General features: G+C 44.5%; 1 protein-coding gene across 6 annotated transcripts in view; it reads right to left on the reverse strand.

Annotated features, from left to right (window-relative positions):
* Positions 1-3,690: 3,690 nt before the first annotated feature.
* eml2 (EMAP like 2) overlaps positions 3,691-20,555 on the reverse strand; it is a 31,803-nt gene continuing 14,938 nt past the window's right edge. For all 6 annotated transcript variants that reach the window (XM_012838403.3, XM_012838404.2, XM_031573885.1 and 3 more), the window contains 18 exons: positions 17,344-17,372; positions 16,258-16,387; positions 14,865-15,014; positions 13,568-13,637; positions 13,116-13,226; positions 12,282-12,377; positions 10,364-10,498; positions 9,390-9,489; positions 8,856-9,010; positions 8,282-8,407; positions 7,618-7,749; positions 6,497-6,564; positions 6,149-6,237; positions 5,710-5,807; positions 5,437-5,524; positions 5,095-5,190; positions 4,465-4,595; positions 3,691-4,275 (listed from right to left, as the gene is read on the reverse strand). In XM_012838403.3, the coding sequence (XP_012693857.2) occupies positions 4,150-4,275; positions 4,465-4,595; positions 5,095-5,190; positions 5,437-5,524; positions 5,710-5,807; positions 6,149-6,237; positions 6,497-6,564; positions 7,618-7,749; positions 8,282-8,407; positions 8,856-9,010; positions 9,390-9,489; positions 10,364-10,498; positions 12,282-12,377; positions 13,116-13,226; positions 13,568-13,637; positions 14,865-15,014; positions 16,258-16,387; positions 17,344-17,372 (1,930 nt within the window). In that variant the 3' untranslated portion in view covers positions 3,691-4,149. The remainder of the gene's footprint in view (positions 4,276-4,464; positions 4,596-5,094; positions 5,191-5,436; positions 5,525-5,709; positions 5,808-6,148; positions 6,238-6,496; positions 6,565-7,617; positions 7,750-8,281; positions 8,408-8,855; positions 9,011-9,389; positions 9,490-10,363; positions 10,499-12,281; positions 12,378-13,115; positions 13,227-13,567; positions 13,638-14,864; positions 15,015-16,257; positions 16,388-17,343; positions 17,373-20,555) is intronic.

Raw genomic sequence — 20,555 nt, forward strand, 5'->3', positions numbered from 1 at the left:
TTCAAGAGCACGGGATCGGGATAGTACACGGGATGGTGCGTTCAAGAGCACGGGATCGGGATAGTACGCAAGATGGTGCTTTCAATGTCAAATGAACAGACACAGGGGGGCAGATGTACGTCTGTTGGAGAGCTCAACGCAAACAGTGACTTGGCCAGAAAGCGCATTGATGTCTTTCCATTGTGTTGAATACAATTATATTCATGACGTTAGCATAATGGTGTGACTCTCAAACATTTTATTTAACAGGTAATTTAATTTTACTCATTTACATTTACATTTAGTCATTTAGCAGACGCTTTTGTCCAAAGCGACGTACAAGGGAGAGAATATTCAAGCTACGAGCAATAGAACCTGGTGTAACAATAAATAAATACTACTTTACATTAGAAATATAACAAAATGAAATAAAAAGAAAGAAAGAGTGCAGAAGTGTAACTGCTGTAATTGCAAGTTACGCACTAGTCGAAGTGCCAGTTAGGACGGGAAGTGCTCTCTGAAGAGTTGGGTCTTCAAAAGCTTCTTAAAGGTAGAGAGGGACGCCCCTGCTCTGGTAGTGCTGGGCAGCTCATTCCACCAACGTGGAACTACAAATGAGAATAGTCTGGACTGCCGTGCTTGCACAGACGGCAGTGCCAAACGACGCTCACTAGAAGAGCGCAGCATCCTGGGTGTAACTCTCAAACTTTGTATTTAAATTTTCATTATAGCTAGCTAAGGTTACAAATAACCTTTGCCTAATGACCATGCCTCATTATGAGACCAATGTATTTTGATGATTGGCCTATTTGATATTTATACAGGTTATTTAGTTCAATCCTCTTTAGATGGTGTAGGCCTTCTTTACAAGTAAAACACAAATAAAAATGTGTTCTGTCTATGTGTGTCATGTTTGTATGTGTAATTTTGGATTTCGCTGTTTTTTAAACCCTGGTTACAGCTGTGCTGCTGCTAATTCTTGTTAAGAAAAAATCCAATATCTGTGTACACAACCTGACAGATTGCATACATCAATGCAAAGAAAGACTGCCAAGATTAAAATGGAAAGAGCATCTCCATGATTGAAACACTGGGAGCTATTTCCAGACTCCGTCATTTACTGAAATCAGAGCCTATTGACAAAATCCCTTTTTGAAGACTGACTCAGTAATACAGCAGCTGTACTGGACCCCCACCCCCCCAACAAACACGCACACACACACACACACACACACACACACACACACACACACACTAAGAAACCAACATCCTGTAATTCCTCTCAAAAAAATGTCTTACAAATATGAGCTATTTCTTTATTCCCAAATGCTAATATTAAAACACCGTGAGAGCTTGTAGATTAGTGTTCCCACACATAAGGGCACTACCCTGCCTGCATCCATTCAGCTGTTGCCAAGCAACCAATCACCCAAAGATATGTACTTCCTCTTTGAAGATTAAATCCTGTAAACTAACCCTTGCGCTTGAAGTGGTGATGCTTGATGTGGTGTTTGGAGCATTAAAAAAGAGAAGAAAAAAAACAGTGCAGAAGGTCTTGGGTTGTATGTGAATGTCACAGAGTCTGCTTGAAGAAAAATTGTTAAGGAGGCCAGTTGAAGGTTGGTCCTTCAGTGCTTATATGGTACAGTACAGTTTCATGACAAAATGAACCCCTGAAGTCCAAATGTTTTAGTATTTGTGGAGTAGAAATGTACTCATAAGGAACCACAATCAGGAGTGTGGGATATTTTTTATGTTAAGATGAACATGGATTAACTTATCAGTATGAAAGTCTCACTTTAGGAAAAGCAGACTAGGCGGGAAGCAGTAATTTAGCCATAGACATGATTCACTGATGTTAAAGTCAGCACTAGTCACGACACAGGCACATTCCAAGAAACCCCCGGTGAGGAGGGGGTCTCAGGGAATCCAGACATGACACACACACACACACACACACACACAGGGGGTCTCAAGGGTTTTAGAGAAGAGGGAATAGTTCATTCTGATTGGTTTTGGCAAACAGCCAGATAGAACACACCCCACGATGTACAGGCCTTAAAACGGCATGCAGAACGTTCATACAATGAGATCGAGCTAATCCATTGACCATCTTCTTATTGTAGCGTATTGATTACAATAAACCTCCAGATTTCTACATCCAGTCTCCGGTCCTCTGATTGAAAGAAAAGGTGTAGTGAGATCCCATTCTCGCCACAACAGGAGAATACTAATATTCCACTGGAGAGTGGGTCCCCAACCAACCACCAACTGGACACTACCTTCATATTCTCCCCAACCAACCACCAACTGGACACTACCTTCATATTCTCCCCAACCAACCACAATCTGGGCACTACCTTCATATTCTCAGTATGCATAGCTTGTGAACCCAAAGATTTAGTCCAGGGCTTTCTTAAGTCCAGGGATCAGTTCAGGCAGCGTATCCACACAGCCTTTGAGGTCAACTGTCTCAGTGATCCAAAATGTCTGCTAACCTCTCAACATTTCTCAAAATCCCACCATCTTGTCCCCCTCCGCAACATGAAAACATCTCTGTTTCCTGGTACCATTTCAAGACACCACGGACAAACATGCTGTGAAGTTAGATCAGTGTCAGTTGGTTGGGGTTGCGTTGCCACTTAGCTTATGACTTTCCTCTTGCTTAGAAGCCAGGTGTGTTGACTGTAAACTAAAAAGACGCCACCCGAATGCGTCTGATGTCAGAGAGTGAGTGAGTTAAAGAGAGAGAGAGAGAGAGAGCGAGATATTTTAAGACTGAGTAGCAGAAAGAGAGAGAGAGAGAGAGAGAGAGAGAGAGAGGAAGAGGGACCCTCCAGATCCTGGAGTTACAGGAATAAACAGGTATGGGTCAAGGGCCAGATGGCTTTAGCCCACAACGTTTAGCCCACAGCTGCAACAAGTCAGCCCCCACTCATTTAACAGACCCACCCATTCACTTAGACCAATGGGCTCTTAACGTCCACAAACATGCGTACCAAACCCCACTCACTTAACAGACTTAGCAATGGGCCCTTAACCTCCACAAATATGTGTACCCAAGGGCAACCCCGAGTCCCTGAGCTCCTGACAGACATTCTCAGAAATTGAGGGGCCTGGCTTGCTGTGGACACAGCTGTGCTGTGAACTCTATTAAACCTGTGACCCTAGGTACGCCAACCTAGTCCGCTGGTTCCTGAACACGCCAGCCCTCGTCCGCACGGCCCAGTGGCTCCGGGCCGCCGGCTGCCGTCCTCGGAGACACTGAATGCCGTTTCAGGTGTTTCCTGTGACACTGAGACCAGCAGATGACATTTCAAGAAACAACAAAAAAAAAGACTCACCCGCTTTAAAAGCTAATAGCCGCAGGCCCCCGTAATTTATAAAAGCTTTATTTCTTGTTTATACTTTAACAAGCTATATACTCATCTTGTAATTATATTGTTGTAATTGTAATTTGTTTTGTTTTGTGACCTTTCCTGAAATCGCAGGGCCAACAAATGAACTGCTTCTGACCCTTCAGGATGTAGGCTCTTCCTATGTAGATTAAGGTTCTCACATCCTTGTTGTTAATGTGGTCGTAATATAGCGCGCTTTAGTTGACTCTGGTGTGGTCAACTGAAGTCAGAAGAGTTTTAATAAATATTACTAATGACTGACTGAGCACAGGGTCACAGTGTAGTCTTTAAAGAACATTCAAACACAGCACGCTTCAGGTCCCCGTAAAAACTTTATTAACAAAACCGAAAAGGCAAAGCACAGCTTAAGCTCAACTTCTAACTATGGAATGCAAATAAGGTGCCACAACTACATTCGTCACTTCTGGATATTAAAATACCATGGTCACTCAATTATATTACTGCATCACATGTACTGTATATATCTCTAGCGGGCCTCTGCAACACGACAGCAATTAGCAGCTAAAACTGGAATTTCTTAAATAGCCTTTAAATAGTGTGGACTGTCAGGACTGTCATGCTTCTCTTCCTGATCCAGTGCTCCCTCTGGTGGCGCTTCAGCAGAACACTCAAACAGCTACACAGGCGCTGAGAGGACTAAAAGGTGATGGGGGGGATTAGGCACAGCAGTGCTGCCCTCTGCTGGGCAGGAGGCTACAGTGAAGATGCAGCAGATTTTCCAGGCTAGTGCTAGCGCTAGGGCTAGGTTAGGCTAAGCTAGCCCCCACTGCAGGATGCTTGTGTCCTTCCCTCCAGTTGAGATGAGGTGACTGTCGTCATGGAGAAAGGCAACATTGGTTACGTGGCTGCTGTGGCCGCCATACTGATGGCTGGGAGCCTGGAGAGAGGAGAGAAGAGGAGAGGAGAGATGAGGAGAGGAGAGAAGAGGGGAGGAAGAGGAAAGAGATGAGAAGTGAAAAGAAGAAAGGAGGAAAGACATCAGTAACGGTGTTGGGGCTTGCCAAATAATTAGTGATAACTAGATTCTGCCTTCCCCTGTTAAATAAAAACAGATGTCCTTTCTCACCCTGGGCTGGGAACAGGGGCTGGAGAACAAGTGCACTTTGCCAAAGTCGTCGGCGGAGGCCAATAAAGCACCATCGTGTGACCTGCACACGGCGTTAAGGTCTGTTCCGTCAGCACCGTCTGGCCAGATGCCTGTCAGGGTGAGACATATGGAGGAACCAAGTGGTGAAACAGAGAGGAACAGTGACGTCAACAGGGAGCCCACCTGATGAACCCGATGACTTTCCACAGTTGGCAGTGACACAGGACACACATCAGGCCTCGTCTCTACCATCCTCACAATGGATATTATGTCATATTGATAGTCAAAAACAGATCATTAATCATTCTTTTTTGATTGTTACTAAAGTCATTATTAAAAAATATCAAAGTAACATGCAATCTCAACATTGTATGTTGATGGTTGTGTTATCCTGAGGGACTAGAATTCTGTCTTGAAGGTGGATGATTGATTAATTAATTTAATTATCAGATTATTTTTGGCCTGTTAGAAAAGAAACCCAAGTACACGATCCACCTTGACACTGATTTCTACCTCAGTATTCCATGTAAAAAAAAAACGCCTTGCAGCCAAACACACTCTCTGTCCATCACATACTGAGATGTGTTCAACCCACGCGTGGTGACTCACCGAACACACCGAATCCCAGGACGCAGGTGGAGGAGGCCCACTCCAGGTTGCGTACGGCATCCATGCTGGTGATGTGTTTGCCACTGGACGCTTCCCCTGGAGAGAGTGGCAGGGGCAGCAGGTGGTGTTATTAGTGTGTGTGTGTGTGTGTGTGTATGTGACAGAGAGAACGTGTGTGTGTGGGGGGGTTAGGGTTGGGGGGGGGGGGGTTGTTTGTGTGAGAGAGAGAGAGACATAGAATGAGTGTGTATGTGAGAGAAAGACAGAATGCACGCGCGCGTGTGTGTGTGTGTGTGCGCGCGTGTGGGGGTGTATGTTTAAATGTCACTGGGAAAAACTCACAGAATAGAATCTCGTAGTCTCCTGAGTTGGTGACAATAAACTGGCTGTCAGCGGACCAGTCCAAATGGGTCACAAAGCTGGAGTGTCCCTGTTGAGCAATATTGAGACACACACACACACACACACACACACACACACACACACACACACACACACACACACACACACACAGTCAATGGAACACAGACACACATACACATTTCGTGAGCACTTTATGAACACAAACCAGAATGGGAGAATGAGCTTAAGGTGTCTGTCTCCATGGTTACTCACAGTGCATTTTCCCACACGGCTGTACTTCCTGCCGTTGTCTGTCACGGAGTAGATGTACACAAAGTTGTCGTGGGAAGCCACAGCCAGGTACGCTCCATCTGACACGGAGAACACAACACACACTGACTCACAACACCAGCAGGGGCAAAAATGTATACTAGTTGCACCAGAGGTGCGTCCAAATTAGCAAACTATGGCAAATATTCTTTGCCTTCAGTTCATTAACATGCATAAACGCTGGACTAAGAGTTATCGTCTGATCAAACAATTTGGAATATTTACACAAAAACGTTCAACGTTCAAATTTCAATTTCAAGTTCAAAGAAAATATGTCCGCCTATGTTTGCTAATTTGAAGGCACCTCAGCTTGTGGTTGTGCCTCATGTCTGTGACTGACAATGCTAACGCTAATGCTAATGCTAATGCTGTCCTGCCGTACCTGGGGAGTACTTAACATCAGAGATGATCTCATTGCCATCAGTGTGCACAGACACCAGGTCCCTGGTCTCAGTGTCCAGCACCACCCACCTGCAGCATAAGAAGAGCACATGACAAGTTGAACTCTGACCTCTAAGAGGTGTCCTGCAAGGTACAGTCTGAGTGAAGGTGCTGATTGTTAGTAGCTGATATCCAAATAGCTCGTAGCCACAAACGACAAAGAATAAGCTATCCTGCTTTATCATGCATATTTAGTCCCAAAGTTGATGGCTTAAAAACACATTTCATAGTTGTGTCTAGATGATATCTCTGATTCTCTTGAAATAGAAGAGAAAAGAAGAGAACCAACCTTCCAGTCATGGTTCCCACGGCCACCACAGCACCACTGGGGTGGAACCCTGCAGAACGAGCGGGATCCTGAGGAGAGAAAAGAGACACAGATGATCAGTCTGAAGCCACATCAAAGACCACTGACAGAGAACACGCCAGAACATTAGCATCACTCTACATAGACCGTTTTCCTCTAACCTCACACAACCTTTATCAAATGAACATAGGATTTACTTTGAAATATAAGAGGATCTTCTAAACATTTAGGCCTGTTGAATTTCTTTTATATTTAATGTAAATGAAACATAACATAACAGCCTCCTGCTATAGGCCTATCCTTACTATCCTAACTACAGGCCTAAGAGCCTGATCTCTGTCTGGGGAACAGCCACTGATGGCAGCAATAACTGTACAGATGACTGCACTGGAGTTGCACTGATGCTGTACTGGTGTTGCACCACTGCACTGTTGCACTGATGCTGCTCTAGCATTCCATGAATGCTGTACTAGCACACAACTGCTGCACCGCTAATGCTGAACTTGTGCTGCACTGGTGTTCCACTGTTGCTCTGGCGTTGAACTATCGCTGTTCTAAAGATGCATGAATTCTGCGCATGTGTTGCACTGATGCTGCTCTAGCAATGCACTGATGTACCGCTAATGCCATACTGCCGTTGCACTGGTGCTGCACTGACGCTACATGTGCGTTGCACTACTGCGCTAATGCTACTGTAGAAACACTGCTAAAGCGCTGCAGTAATGCAACACAGTGCTGCATTGAAAGCTCCACTTGTTTTGCAATAACACAGTGCTATCATGTCACACTGATAGTTGCACTAATGCTGCCCTGACTGCTGCACTATCTTTACTGTGTACAAGGGAGGTTGGGGTGAGGTGGATGTATTGCAGTGTGGTGTATTAGGGTGCAGTGTATATATTGCAGTGCGGTGGATGTATTGTGGTGTGGTGTGGTGTGGTGTGGTGTATTAGTGTGCAATGCATGTATGGGGATGCGGTGGTTGTATTACAGTGGGGTGTATCAGGGTGCAATGCATGCATAGGGATGCGGTGGATCATGAGCATCATGGGGTGTATTAGGGTGCGATGCATGCATAGGGATGCGGTGGGTGCATTAAGCACCTCGATGGCTTTGCTCCAGAGGGGCTGGTGTGAGATGGTGTCCCACAGGTGGACCTGCTTGTCCTGGCCGCACGTCACAAACTGCTCCAGGCTGGGATGCACGTCCAGACCCCACAGCTCGTCTGTGTGACCCTGAGACAGGAATGGAGCAGGAGAGAGAGAGAGAGAGAGAGAGAGAGAGAGAGAGAGAGAGAGAGAGAGGAAGGAGGAAAGAGAAGACACAAAACAGACAGGAGGAGAGAAGCAAAGAAGGAGTAAATCAGGGTAAGAATGAAGGATGCCAACATGAGAAAATGGAATGTGAAAAAACTAAAAGAGAGTGATTGTGAGACATTTAAGGCTTAAGCTTGTCCATTTATCAATGACATTAACAAACGTTATTTTAAGCATTAGTTACCCAGAGAGTTATTCCCTTAACAAACTAAATTAGTCTATTAAGCAGCTGCTTTAAACTGCCTGGGAATGAACAGGAAGTGGTAAGTTCCTCTATTCGGTAGCAGCTTTGTGAGTGTAGAGTGACTGCTTATGTGGATAGAGCTGTTTGTGATGCTGTAACTGTACCTGTACGATGGGTGACTGGTGCTGTAACTGTACCTGTACGATGGGTGACTGTGATGCTGTAACTGTACCTGTACGATGGGTGACTGTGGTGCTGTGACTGTACCTGTACGATGGGTGAGAGCGTCCCAGAGAGGGAGCCCTGCAGGATTGCGTTACGGGTCGTGCCCACAAACAGCTCCTCCTGTTTCCCCTCAGCCAGGGAGCGCACTGGCCCAAACGCCTCAGGAACCTTAAGGACACACACACACACACACTCAAAATCTGAGTCTGCCAATATGTACACCGCTGCTTTTTGGATCCAGGTCAGCACTGTAATGATGTGTGCTGAATAGGATCCATAGCAACAAGCATCACCACAGTAACACAGCACAGTAGAACCCTTTGAACATGAACAAAGAGGAACAGGCCATTCTTCTCTTCTGCTTTTCTACTTGAAAGGGGTGTGTGTGTGTGTGTGTGTGTTAGTTGTTTTTGGGCACAGGGGTCTGTCTGAACTCAATCTCTCTCTCTGTGTATGTGTGTATGAGTGTGTTAGTTGTTTTTGAGCACATGGGTCAATCTCAGTTCAATCTGTGTGTGTGTGTGTGTGTTAGCTGTTTTGAGCACATGGGTCAATCTCAGTTCAATCTGTGTGTGTGTGTGTGTTAGTTGCTTTTGAGCACAGGGGTCCATCTCACCTCAATCTCACTCTTCTTGTGGTACTCGTGATCCCACTGGACCACGCGGCGGTCCTTGCCCCCGCCCGACACCAGCGTCCCGTCCTTCAGCACACACAGGGCAAAGATCCCGCCCTCATGAGCACCTGTGACCGCATAACTGATCTTGTGCCCACCTGTCAATCAACGACAGATGCACAAATCAAACACCACAATGAATGTAAATTCACTTCCATGTGAGAATTTAAATGCACAATGTCAAACCACTAATAAGTAAATTCCTGACTGTATGAGTTTGTAAACACTTGGACAAAGAGGGAGAAATCTAGAACCGTTAAAGGTTCTTTGTTTGTAGTGGAACCTAGAGAACAATGTGTGCTATGAAACAAAACATGTGTTTACATGACACTTTGTTTTAAAAATGTCCTTGATCTCCTTATTTGCTTGGTTTGTACCTCGCTTGTTATGAGCTTTGGATAAAAGGGCCTTGCATTTGACCAAATGACTGAATGTGTAAATGTCGTAAATGGAACTGTAGACTTGTCTTAGTCAGACCTTTGGCCCAGATGTAGATGTTTCCGCTCGAGTCTCCCGTGATGGCGTCTCCATTTTCAGCAAATGCCACACACAGCACGTACTTGGGCTTCTCGTGTTTCTGAAGGGGACAGGAACAGGTCGTTGTGATAGCTGTCACATTATTAATATAAAACCTTCTGGAAGAAATTCCATGCCAGATGTAGAATGCAAATGTCCATGACGACACAAAATATGGGATTTATGACATCACAGTATAGTACTTCCTCTGTGATTGTTTTAATTGGACAAGGCTGGCGAATCAGCATGTGCCTCTCACTGGGATGAATAGAGCTCCATTGACCAGCTGCGCTTTTCCTGGCCAAGACTGCATGTGTTTTCACTTCACTTGAGCCCAACGCAGCTGATTTCACAAATCACTGCCTCCCAGCTTAAAGAGGTGTTAATGCATACAAACCAGCCGCTAAGTGCCTGGCATGGCTCTATCGCTAATGAAAACCTGCATCATATCTGCGCTCCACGATGGCGTATCTTTGTAAGACTTCAACGATTTAGGCGGGCACAAGCCTCACAGGGCCTGACGTGATTTTGGCTCTTAAAGGGAAACTCCCTTACTCCCTGCCATGCCATCGAGCCTCATCGACTCTCACAACAATACACTTGTACATATATTGTGGTATTCTGTTGAAATACTTGTACTGCTGTTATTGGAATGTGACGTTTTTTTCCCCCACAATAGTAAACAGACCATGTGAAAAAATGTCATGCCATTAATGCTGTGTGATGAGGCTAACAGGAGCGTACCTCAAACAGGCCTTGTCTCTTGGGCTTATCAGGAGCGTACCTCAAACAGGCCTTGTCTCTTGGTGAGAGTGCTAATCTGGAGCGTACCTCAAACAGGCCTTGTCTCTTGGTGAGAGTGCTGGGCTAATCAGGAGCGTACCTCAAACAGGCCTTGTCTCTTGCTGAGAGTGCTGGGCTAATCAGGAGCGTACCTCAAACAGGCCTTGTCTCTTGGTGAGAGTGCTGCCCTCCATGGTCCAGAAGTTGATGTGGGATTTCGCCCAGGTGACGATCAGGTTGGCCTCCATGGGGTGGAAGGCGGCTCCCAGCACGGAGTCATTCGAACACTGAGGCATTAAAATACAGGAGTGAGTGTCTTATTGATTATGGTCAAATACAGGAGTGTCTTATTGATCATGGTCAAATACAGGAGTGTCCTATTGATTATGGTCAAATACAGGAGTGTCCTATTGATTATGGTCAAATACAGGAGTGTCTTATTGATTATCGTCAGTCTGAGCTCAGGCCTTCATACACCATCCAGCACCCAGCAGAACAACTCCTAAGACTCAAGTCTGAGGTACAAGTTAGATACCAGGTACATAATTAACCAATTAATGGATTTCTAGTTGAAGAGGAAACCCACATAAAGATTTCATACTTTTCAAACGTTCATAAACACTGAATAACACATTAAAAAAGCAATGCATGTTTGTTCATGTGGATCTTACGTTAATATTCTCAGCATAACAGATATTTCAAGAAACAGCATGGTATTGACCATTCATAGATAGTCATGGCATTGGTAAACTATGTGATATGATGTGGGAGATGTGTAGATGAACCCATAACATGAGGGACTCTTGCTTTGATATTTTTTCCTTATGTCCATATGGTGTAAAATATACTATTATGTGTGATTTTGCAAATACTGACATAAGCTCTCCATAAATGTCGAAACATTATTTTTTTAAAGAACTTATTTCATTGTGTGTAGGTACAGTTCAAATAAACTGTCGCCGACATTTGTGACTAGTGTTTTCACTTTTGAACCTATATGGCTAGGACGCTTGCTAATGTTTGGTTTCTGGAGTTACCCTGGTGGCCTTTGGGGGTAACTGCACCCCTCATGAGGTAAACAACCGATTTCCCTCTGATCTACCATCCAGAGAGTCAGTGCTTCTCTGCAGACCACGCCACTGCAGAGCCCACCTTATTGCACTGGCAAATGGCAAGCGCCATGGCAACAGACACATAAAGCACAGCACTTAGACATTTCAATTCACTGACTGTCTGCTGGGAGAGATGGGGGAAAAGCCACCTTCAGGTTTTATGGCTTCACCTGCAGAGAGCATAATTAACACCCCAGTGGGCTTAACCGCTCGCAGCAAATCAAGGAGCTCTTAGGACAGAGTGTAGGGGAGTTCCTGAATGTTGTTTAAAATCTTCATGATACGTAATGACAGCAGTCTAATAGCAGTTATCTGCGTATCTGAATTGTTTTTTTTTCAAGCTGTGCTCACATTTATGTTCTTGCTTATGGTTTGTCGTGAGCGCACCTCAACTTAATACCCACAACTCCCAGAAACACCCAGAGACACTTGAGGTGTGACAGTGTCTTATAGTAGTATTATCCTCAGAAGTGAATTAGTAAATATTGGCAACTACACTATGCAATTTGCTGCCCAATTTGCTGATCTTGCTGTTGATGGCCTAAACCTAAAGCCTTATGAATAAAGTACTTTTTAATTAAAGGTCCAGTCCCCGATCCTGGTGAAAGATTATGGAGATTTGAACTCAACAACCAATCAAATACATCCCTCCTCTGTGTGCCCCTGAAGCAATGTTAATAATCGTCTGGAATAGTGTACTGCTCTGTCCAGGCCACTTTGATTGTTTCGCGTTGACAGAGCCGGGACTGAGGACAAACACCAGAGTTTTTTTTGGAGCGCACACACAGAAGAGAGCTAGAGGACTGTGAAGAGGAATTAGTAGAGTTTGACAAAAAGTCTATTGGACTAGAATCGAGGACTGCACCTTTCTTATATGAAATAAATAGAGCGAATGAGAAAGGAGGATAATGAATGGTTGAGTGTAATGACTATGAAGTGAGGTATGTGAGTGTCGGACCTTCACGTCAGCCAGCTGCTTCTCCTTCTGCCAGTCCCACACAGACAGGATGTGGTCGTTGGCATCGTCCACAGCGCACAGGTGTGCCCCTCCGTTCTACACACACACACACACACAAATTAATGAATTAATGTCAGCAAGGTCATAACCCTTCAATACTCCCAGTAAACCCACAGAAAGAGGATCAATACAGACAGTATATATTCTACACAGAGGGCAAGAGGCTGGCACACTGATGACATGACTTTCATTTAATCAATCAATACATGTCTTTTTCCCCTACCATTACTGCAGTCAAATGAGGCACAACACCAGCTAATGGACACGTAAGATCATTGCTATATCTCTCCTCTTCTAGAGATTCACAAGTCTCTACCAACCTGACCCATCCATCAGCACTGAACATGCAGGACATGGGTTTATTTGTAGATTAATGTAATTAAAACGTACATAAACAAAGCAGTTCTGAAGGGACAGTGCGATGAGAGTGCTTTAGATTATGCCGTCACATTTGACACTTCTTGGTTGTTTGTTTTTAAGGGCAGGAGAGATGAAAAGAAATTGCATCAAAAGGCCTGAAAGTACTGTAAGAGAGTCGAGAAGCATTTTTATGACCTAACAAACTACATATGGCCCCTCTCAAACACAAGGTAAATGCATATGGCCCCTCTAAAACACAAGGTAAATGCATGTGTATGTATGGAGCGTGTGCTCAAACACAAGGTAAGTGCATGTGTATGTGTGGAGTGTGTGTGTGTGTGTGTGTGTGTGTGTAGTGTGGAGTGTGTGTGTGTGTGTGTGTGTGTGTGTGTGGAGTGTGTGCTGGCGCCGTACCGATTTAGAGAAGGCCACACAGGTGACGGCGCGGTCAAACACGCCCGTCCCGATGACATGAAGGGTGTTGAGGCTGACCGAGTCCCACACGCGCACATGTGGAGCCAGCGCCTACAGAAACATCAGCAATAACACATAAACTTATACAGCAATAACACATTCACTTATACAACAATATCACATTAACTTATACAACACTTATACAGCAATAATATATTCACTCATACAACAATAATATATTAACTAATACAACACTTATACAGCAATAATATATTAACTTATACAGCAGTCATAATACATTCAGCAGTGACTGTACACATCTCTGCCATTCTTGAGCTCCCTGCTAATCCAACAGGTTGCTCTGCCACCAATGCCACAGGAGGTTCATGCAAGGCTTGAATGAATGTCATGAATATACCACAGGTGATGAATATACCCCCATCAAGGATTACCTTGCCATCTTTAGAGGTTCCGGCAACTTGTCCCGTCGCTATGGTGACCATGTCTGGGTGGATGGCCAAGCTAAAGAAAGAGACAGGGTCAGAGGCTGAAAAAGCCAAAGCTTTCTTAATGGTCGCACAGGGAATAGAATCTGGCTTGCATCCACTCAATAAAACAAACAGATATGGTCCAACTTGGCCTTTTTAATAAACCATGTTCTGAGCCAACATACCCAAGCATTTAGATGACTGAGACTGAACTTTAGCGAACAGTAAATATTTGGGAGATTTCAGGAAATGCATCTTGCAAGTTGAGTTAAACGATTAAACTGGTGAAATGTGGACGGCCACAGTGACATTTTAAAATGCATGCCGCGGCTGTTTCTCTAGGCCTGTGCTCCACAAGACCCTGTGATCCTGTAATCACAGACCCATTTGTCATTTCCATATCAATTCATCTGTGTGTGATCTTGGGGAAGGTATGAGGGCGTATCTCTGTTTTCACTGTTGGGAATGCTTTGGCTAAGGCCACTGTGAGAGTGGAATAGTTTATCTTTGTATGACATGAAAGAAGCTCAGCCTGACGAGAGCTTAGGGCCGAGGGCTTGGCAAAAATGGAAATTTGCCTGGAAACATTCCATGCGTCCCTGCTAAACACCCTCTCATTTTGGTTGTGCAAACGGTAATACTACGCCAACTCTTCCTGCCAGCGCTACACAGGAACAAACACAGCTCACCAAACACACATCTCGCCCTTGACAACCTTTTTTTTTTTTTGACTTGGCTCCATGTCACGATTGTCATGTTTAAAAGGACATTTTCCTAAAGCTCCCAGACTTCCTCTGGTTGGGGACTGCTCTTCCATTGTGGGGTGTTACGCAAGTGTCTGGTTTTTGCAGTGTGGGTGAACACCACTGGGAGTTGAAACCTCTTCTGTACTGAGGGAGGAGGAGATCTCCAGCCCTGAACTTTAACCTCTGACACACACGCAATAACGCTCACTTCTAGGGTTTTCAGTTAGCTTAATGAGTGCAAGCTGACTGCTGGGAAACCCAAACATAATAATAAACATGCTTGTTTACACTTTTACTTTGTGCTTAAGTGGCCAGTGCCTTTGGACTACTGGTGACCGTCAAATAACAATAACAATAATAACACAGTTTTACTTTCATCTAGCCATCTGGGTGCCACTGAACTGATGGTAAATCACAAACAACAATTAACCCGTCTGCTATTATTGTCCATCAACCCAACCCTTGAAGGAGGAGGAGGAGATGAAGGAGGAGGAGGAGGAGAAGCACCATCTCACCACTTCACGTCGTCGTTGTGTCCCAGGTAGTGGCGCTGCTGCTGCTCCTCCACGTTGTACAGCACCACCACGGAGGCGTTGAAGTAGACGATCTCGCCCGTGGGCAGCAGGTAGAGGTTGGAGCGGCAGTCTCTGCCCCTGTACCCATATCTGGGCCACAGAGAGTTAGGGAACACAGGGCCAGTCTCAAGGGAACAGGAGAACATTTGCAGCAGGGTTCCAGAATGGAACACAGGGCCGGTCTCAAGGGAACAGGAGAACGTCTGCAGCAGGCTTCCAGAATAGCCATCATGAGGCATCAAGACATGCTCTGAAGTTCCTTCTTAATTCATTTTTCTATCACATTCAAATCATTTTTACTGTGTTTCAGCCTACGGCTGGAAAGCAAATGTGCTGATAAATACCAGAGTAGATTCAACCTCCACCGAACCATCTCTTGAACTATTAATGATACAATATTTCCCATAATTCATAGTAGAGTCCTTAAAGGGTTCCTCAGACACATTTCTCCAAAAGGAAGACCCGTCACACTACAGGACTATACTGTTAAGTGATGCAACACTGACATGACATTGAAGCAGCATCTCTATGACATTTAAAATATGTCAATCTGCTGAGAGTCATGCATGTTAAACACATGCCTTACAGCATCCAAATCCCAACGGATATAGCTACCACTCTAACACTCTATTTTGACCACAACAGACCCTGCAGTAAAAGCATTACTTAGCAATGCCACATATGAGCTTTAAAATGGTGTGGCGTTAAAATGCCCACTTTAAGTGCCGCACAACTGAGCCTTGATAAAAAGCAGTCTGATTGGGTGGAAGTGTACCATGGCCATGTTAACTGAGCGAGTGCACCGCATGCATGGAGTGGTTTTTTAATGGTTCTTTGATTCAATCAAGCCTTTTTGATTGGATTTGAATCTAGTTTAAATTCATTCAGTTCAACGTGTTGCATGCTTTTAACATAAGCAGTGCTACACCACAGCTTAACAGAGTCCACACCTAAGCCAACTGATTTAAAAAAAAAAAAATTAAAAAAAAAAGCATAAACGTTTGCATTGGGGCTTTGTACTTTTTACTACATAAACATCGTAGGACTCCAGGCAAGCTGTAGGAGACAGGAGAGGAGAAAGACACAAGGTCTAAAATAAACTAAAACTTGGGTTACACTATTTGGATGGTCCGCCTACAGAGATTTATAATCTTATAATCTGTAAATAATCTATACGGGACCATCCAAATAAAGTGTGACCAAAACTTGACTCATAATAAAGTACCATTTCATCTTTAAAAAACAAAAAGCAAAAAAAATTAAAATCTTAAAACAAAACTACCAACTACCACCAACACCAGCAACTGTGTTGCCATAAGCGTCTGAAGGATACACCCACTGCAGTTTGAGCTTGCGGTCAGGCAGCGCCATCTTCTGGTCGAGGCTGTAACTGTCCTTCAGGTCATCAGGGATGTGCATGGTGACCGGACGGCCACGCAGGAACATGCGCACGTATCCATCATCTACATTATGAGAGAGAAGAGGAAATATCTATGGAAGGGTGCAGTAAAAGACACTTTAGAAAAATGTAACAGACAAATAAATGAAGGAAACACCGAACGGGGAATTGCTCAACATTTTGCTTTCCACAATACTGTGGCAAACAAGTTGAATTGTAATTCTCAAAAACAAACTAAACTCCTAAATTCATCAATCTAAAATGGCCTCTGCATCTCCTGAAGGTGTCACCCCACAATGGGCTTCTCTGCACTGTGTGTTTTCTCAGAGCTGTGTAGGTTAATAACAGTTTAGTCGCGTATTGCTCTTATATTCAAGGCCATTTCAGCTCTAAAGTAAGAGCCTTCCATTTTCAACATCAGATTTTACCACAGACAATCTCATTAGGAGGGGAGGCAGTGCTGCTAGACAGGCCAAATCAATTAGAGAAAATCCATCGCTCTCGCTCTCTGCCTCTCCCCCTCTCTCTCTGTCTCCCTCTCCTTACTTCACCTCTCTCTCTCTCTCTCTCTCTCTCTCTCTCTCTCTCTCTCTCTCTCTCTCTCTCTCTCTCTCTCTCTCTCTCTCTCTCTCTCTCTCTCTCTCTCTCTCTCTCTCTCTCTCTCTCTCTCTCTCTCTCTCTCTCTCTCTCTCTCTCTCTCTCTCTCTCTCTCTCTCTCTCTCTCTCTCTCTCTCTCTCTCTCTCTCTCTCTCTCTCTCTTGGCAGTGACCCCCACTATACAGAGCTTCCCATAATTCCACTCTCTATGCTGACTACACAGGGCCTTCCCGTAATTGTCTCATTAAAAATGAACGTGAAACGGCCTGAATGCACACAGCAGCTTCTTGTTCCTCTAAACACAAAGGCTCTCTCCTTCCCCCCGCGCCTCTCTTTCCATTCGGTCATATCCATCCCATCATCCATCACTCAAAAATGCATTAAGTTTGGCTGGAATGCACAAATGGAGGACAGAGAGCTTACCTGCGTTGAGTGTGCATTCTTTGGTCTTGCTGAAAAAGAAGAAGGGAAATCACATTAATACACAACATTCATTTATTTATTGCATGTTTGAAGAATAAGCAGACCACATTACACCAAACTTGGTCTCACTTTGGATTTTGGATGGTCCCCTATAGACTATCTACAGATGCTCAGATTATAAACACACTTTGTTTGGATGATCCCCTATAGACTATCTACAGATGCTCAGATTATAAACACACTTTATTTGGATGGTCCCCTAAAGACTATCTACAGATGCTCAGATTATAAACACACTTTGTTTGGATGATCCCCTATAGACTATCTACAGATGCTCAGATTATAAACACACTTTATTTGGATGGTCCCCTAAAGACTATCTACAGATGCTCAGATTATACACACTTTATTTGGATGGTCCCCTATAGACTATCTACAGATGCTCAGATTGTAAACAAACTAAAACTCTGTCACCTACAATTTATGGTTAAGGTTGGGGGTTGGGTTTGGTTAAGGTGATGTTCAGTGAACAATTAGAAAGACTGAACTTGAATTTCAGCAAGCCATCTGTAAAGTCTCTGTAGGCAGACTATCCAAATAAATTGTAGCCTCAAACGCTTTTGAAACCGTTTGCATTTTTTATCACTACACCAACTGTATGTCAGCACCTTTGCTGGTGAGTAAATTATTCATTCACTTCATTCATTCGCTCTCTCACGCTCTCTCTCTCTCTCTTCCTCCAGACCATCCTGTCAGTTGTCACTGGATGGAATTAATAGCGTCTCCATTCAAAGAGACAGGAACCACAGTGTCATAATTCACTGTAGCTAATGTAGCTAAGGTAGCTCAGCCAAAGGTGGAGGAAGCCAGACCCAAAGCCTCTCAAACCTCATGGTATGTATCTTATAGCATGTACTTCTACATTCTGTTTTCATCATGATTATAGGACATTTTTATTATTATTATTTATTTTTATCAATATTATTATTATTATAGGAGAATAAAAGTTATGTATTTAGTATGTACCTGTGTGTGTGTGTGTGTGTGTGTGTCTTTGGGATTGAGATGGTGGGTGGGTGGAGAGTTTTGCCATCTTCATGTAAGCAGTATCTGTGTGTGTGTGCGTGTGTGCGTGTGTGCGTGTGTGCGTGCGTGTGTATATGTATGTGCCTTGTGTGGGTGAATGTGTGTGTAGCCATATGTGGCCGTGCATCTGAAGCCCTCGCATGGCAGACGGCGTTTCTCCTGATGCTGTCTCTCTGCCCTCCTGTTGCTGTGCTGTCTGAACTCTGGTGTCATGGTGACAGGATGACTGACAGGTCGTTCCACTCCGCCTCCGACAGCATTTCGACTTGCATTCTGCAAGAGCCAGCAGCACCCTTGGGGAAGCCACGCAATGCATTCTGGACTATCAGGACCACCTCTCCCTCTCTCTCTCTCCATGTCTCTCTGCCCCGCACTCCCTCTCTCCATTTCTATCTGCTTCTATCTCTCCATGTCATTATATCATTCTGTCTGTCTCTCCCTTTCTCCCTCACAGCCTCTCTATCTTTCAGTCGTCCCCCCCTCCCCGCCCCCCGCCCCTCTCCAATCGAATAAACCAGACATCACATTAGACTGTTTCAATGCTGTGCCATACCCACAGGGACCTGATTGTGATTTGATTGTCTAATTAATCTCATGGCTCTAACGATCACACAGGGACATTAGGGACACGTGAGGATAAGGGTAAGCATGGGGTTGTAGTCGGCGGAATGGCCTAAAACAGAACTTTACCTCGAAGTGCAAATAAATATGAAGATCCATAGGACCCCATTCACTGGTGACACATAGCTCAGCTCTCATCTCTTTCACCGTCTTAGGTGTGTAAGTATGTAGGTAGATACCACACTATACGATCGGTGTGTTGTGTAGGTAGATACCACACTATACGATCGGCAGAGTGCACCGTCTCGCCTTCTACTAGGCCCTCCATCTAAGCCAAGCCATGGGAAAGAACAGCCATCATCACACACATCAGGGAGAGTAGCAGATGACTGATAACTACTCAGGAACAATTTCCTTTGCAGTGAGTCTACACAGTCGAACTGTACAAGCCTAGCTGTATAAAAAGGATGAAAGCAATGACATTAATCTGCATAATTGATGTGCTAGTGTGTGCCATTATGGATAACCTATCGATGCTAAAGCTTCCCATCACTGTCATCCATTTGCTCCCGTCTGACAGGCAGAAGAAACAGGGCAGCTCCAAAACCCTGCACTCTCATTAGACATGAAGTAAAATCTTTAAATGACAGCCTACTCTCTCGCAGGGGCTGAGGGCGGTGTCCTCTGAAACAGAGTTTACAAAGGACTATTTGTGTCCTGGTTATTCCCCCCCAAAAATCCGCAGCGGGACGACTGCAAACAGACTTGATGCTAACGGGCGCTAATTCAAGTACGTGTCACACTGGCACAATAAGGAAAAGCCACGGAAAAGGAAGGGAGTTGGAATGAAAACTACAAGAAGGAACGGTTTGGATTCCCTTTAAAATTCCTACGAATGAATGCAACTGTGGCAATGTTATGTGTCATAGTAGACAGTCAGTTCAAGGTCATTTTAAGAATAGCCATACTTGGGTTTTACATATGACATCTCAGCCATGTGGTCAAAATCATTCATCCAGTCCTCCATAAAGAATTACAGTCATTTAGAGAATGGACCTGGCATGGACGTGGTGTTCCCCAGTCAGACAATGACTGGGTAGTGCTTCAAATTCATTCTCCAAAGTCAATCGCATTTGCTTCCATGCAAACAACAGATCGCTAGAGCAGAAAGACTACCTGGCCAAGAGGTAAAACAGGGTGAAAGCCTGAAAGGTGATTACGTAAGAGGGGCTTTATTTTTTTTCGTGACATAACTGCAGAGCACTGCGGCTCCAGGCCACTGCAGCGCCGGGGCGACCACATAACTCAGACAGAATCAGTGAACGCGATCCGTCTTTACAAAACCACATTATCAATACCACTGCATTAGAACTGCGCCTTTTCATACTGATAGAAAAGCATGACGTCGCGAAGAGGCTGCCTTTCTGACAAAGAAGGACTGTATGAGTGGAGGAAGAGCACTGTGGCCGGATGCCATCAAACACTTTGTGGCTTTAACCTAAATTATAGAAGGGTTTGACTCACACAGCAAGGACAGCACAGGCATTTTAAGGGAATCTCACGCG

Source organism: Clupea harengus, chromosome 9 (genome assembly GCF_900700415.2).
Source record: "Clupea harengus chromosome 9, Ch_v2.0.2, whole genome shotgun sequence".
NCBI classification, from domain to species: domain Eukaryota; kingdom Metazoa; phylum Chordata; class Actinopteri; order Clupeiformes; family Clupeidae; genus Clupea; species Clupea harengus.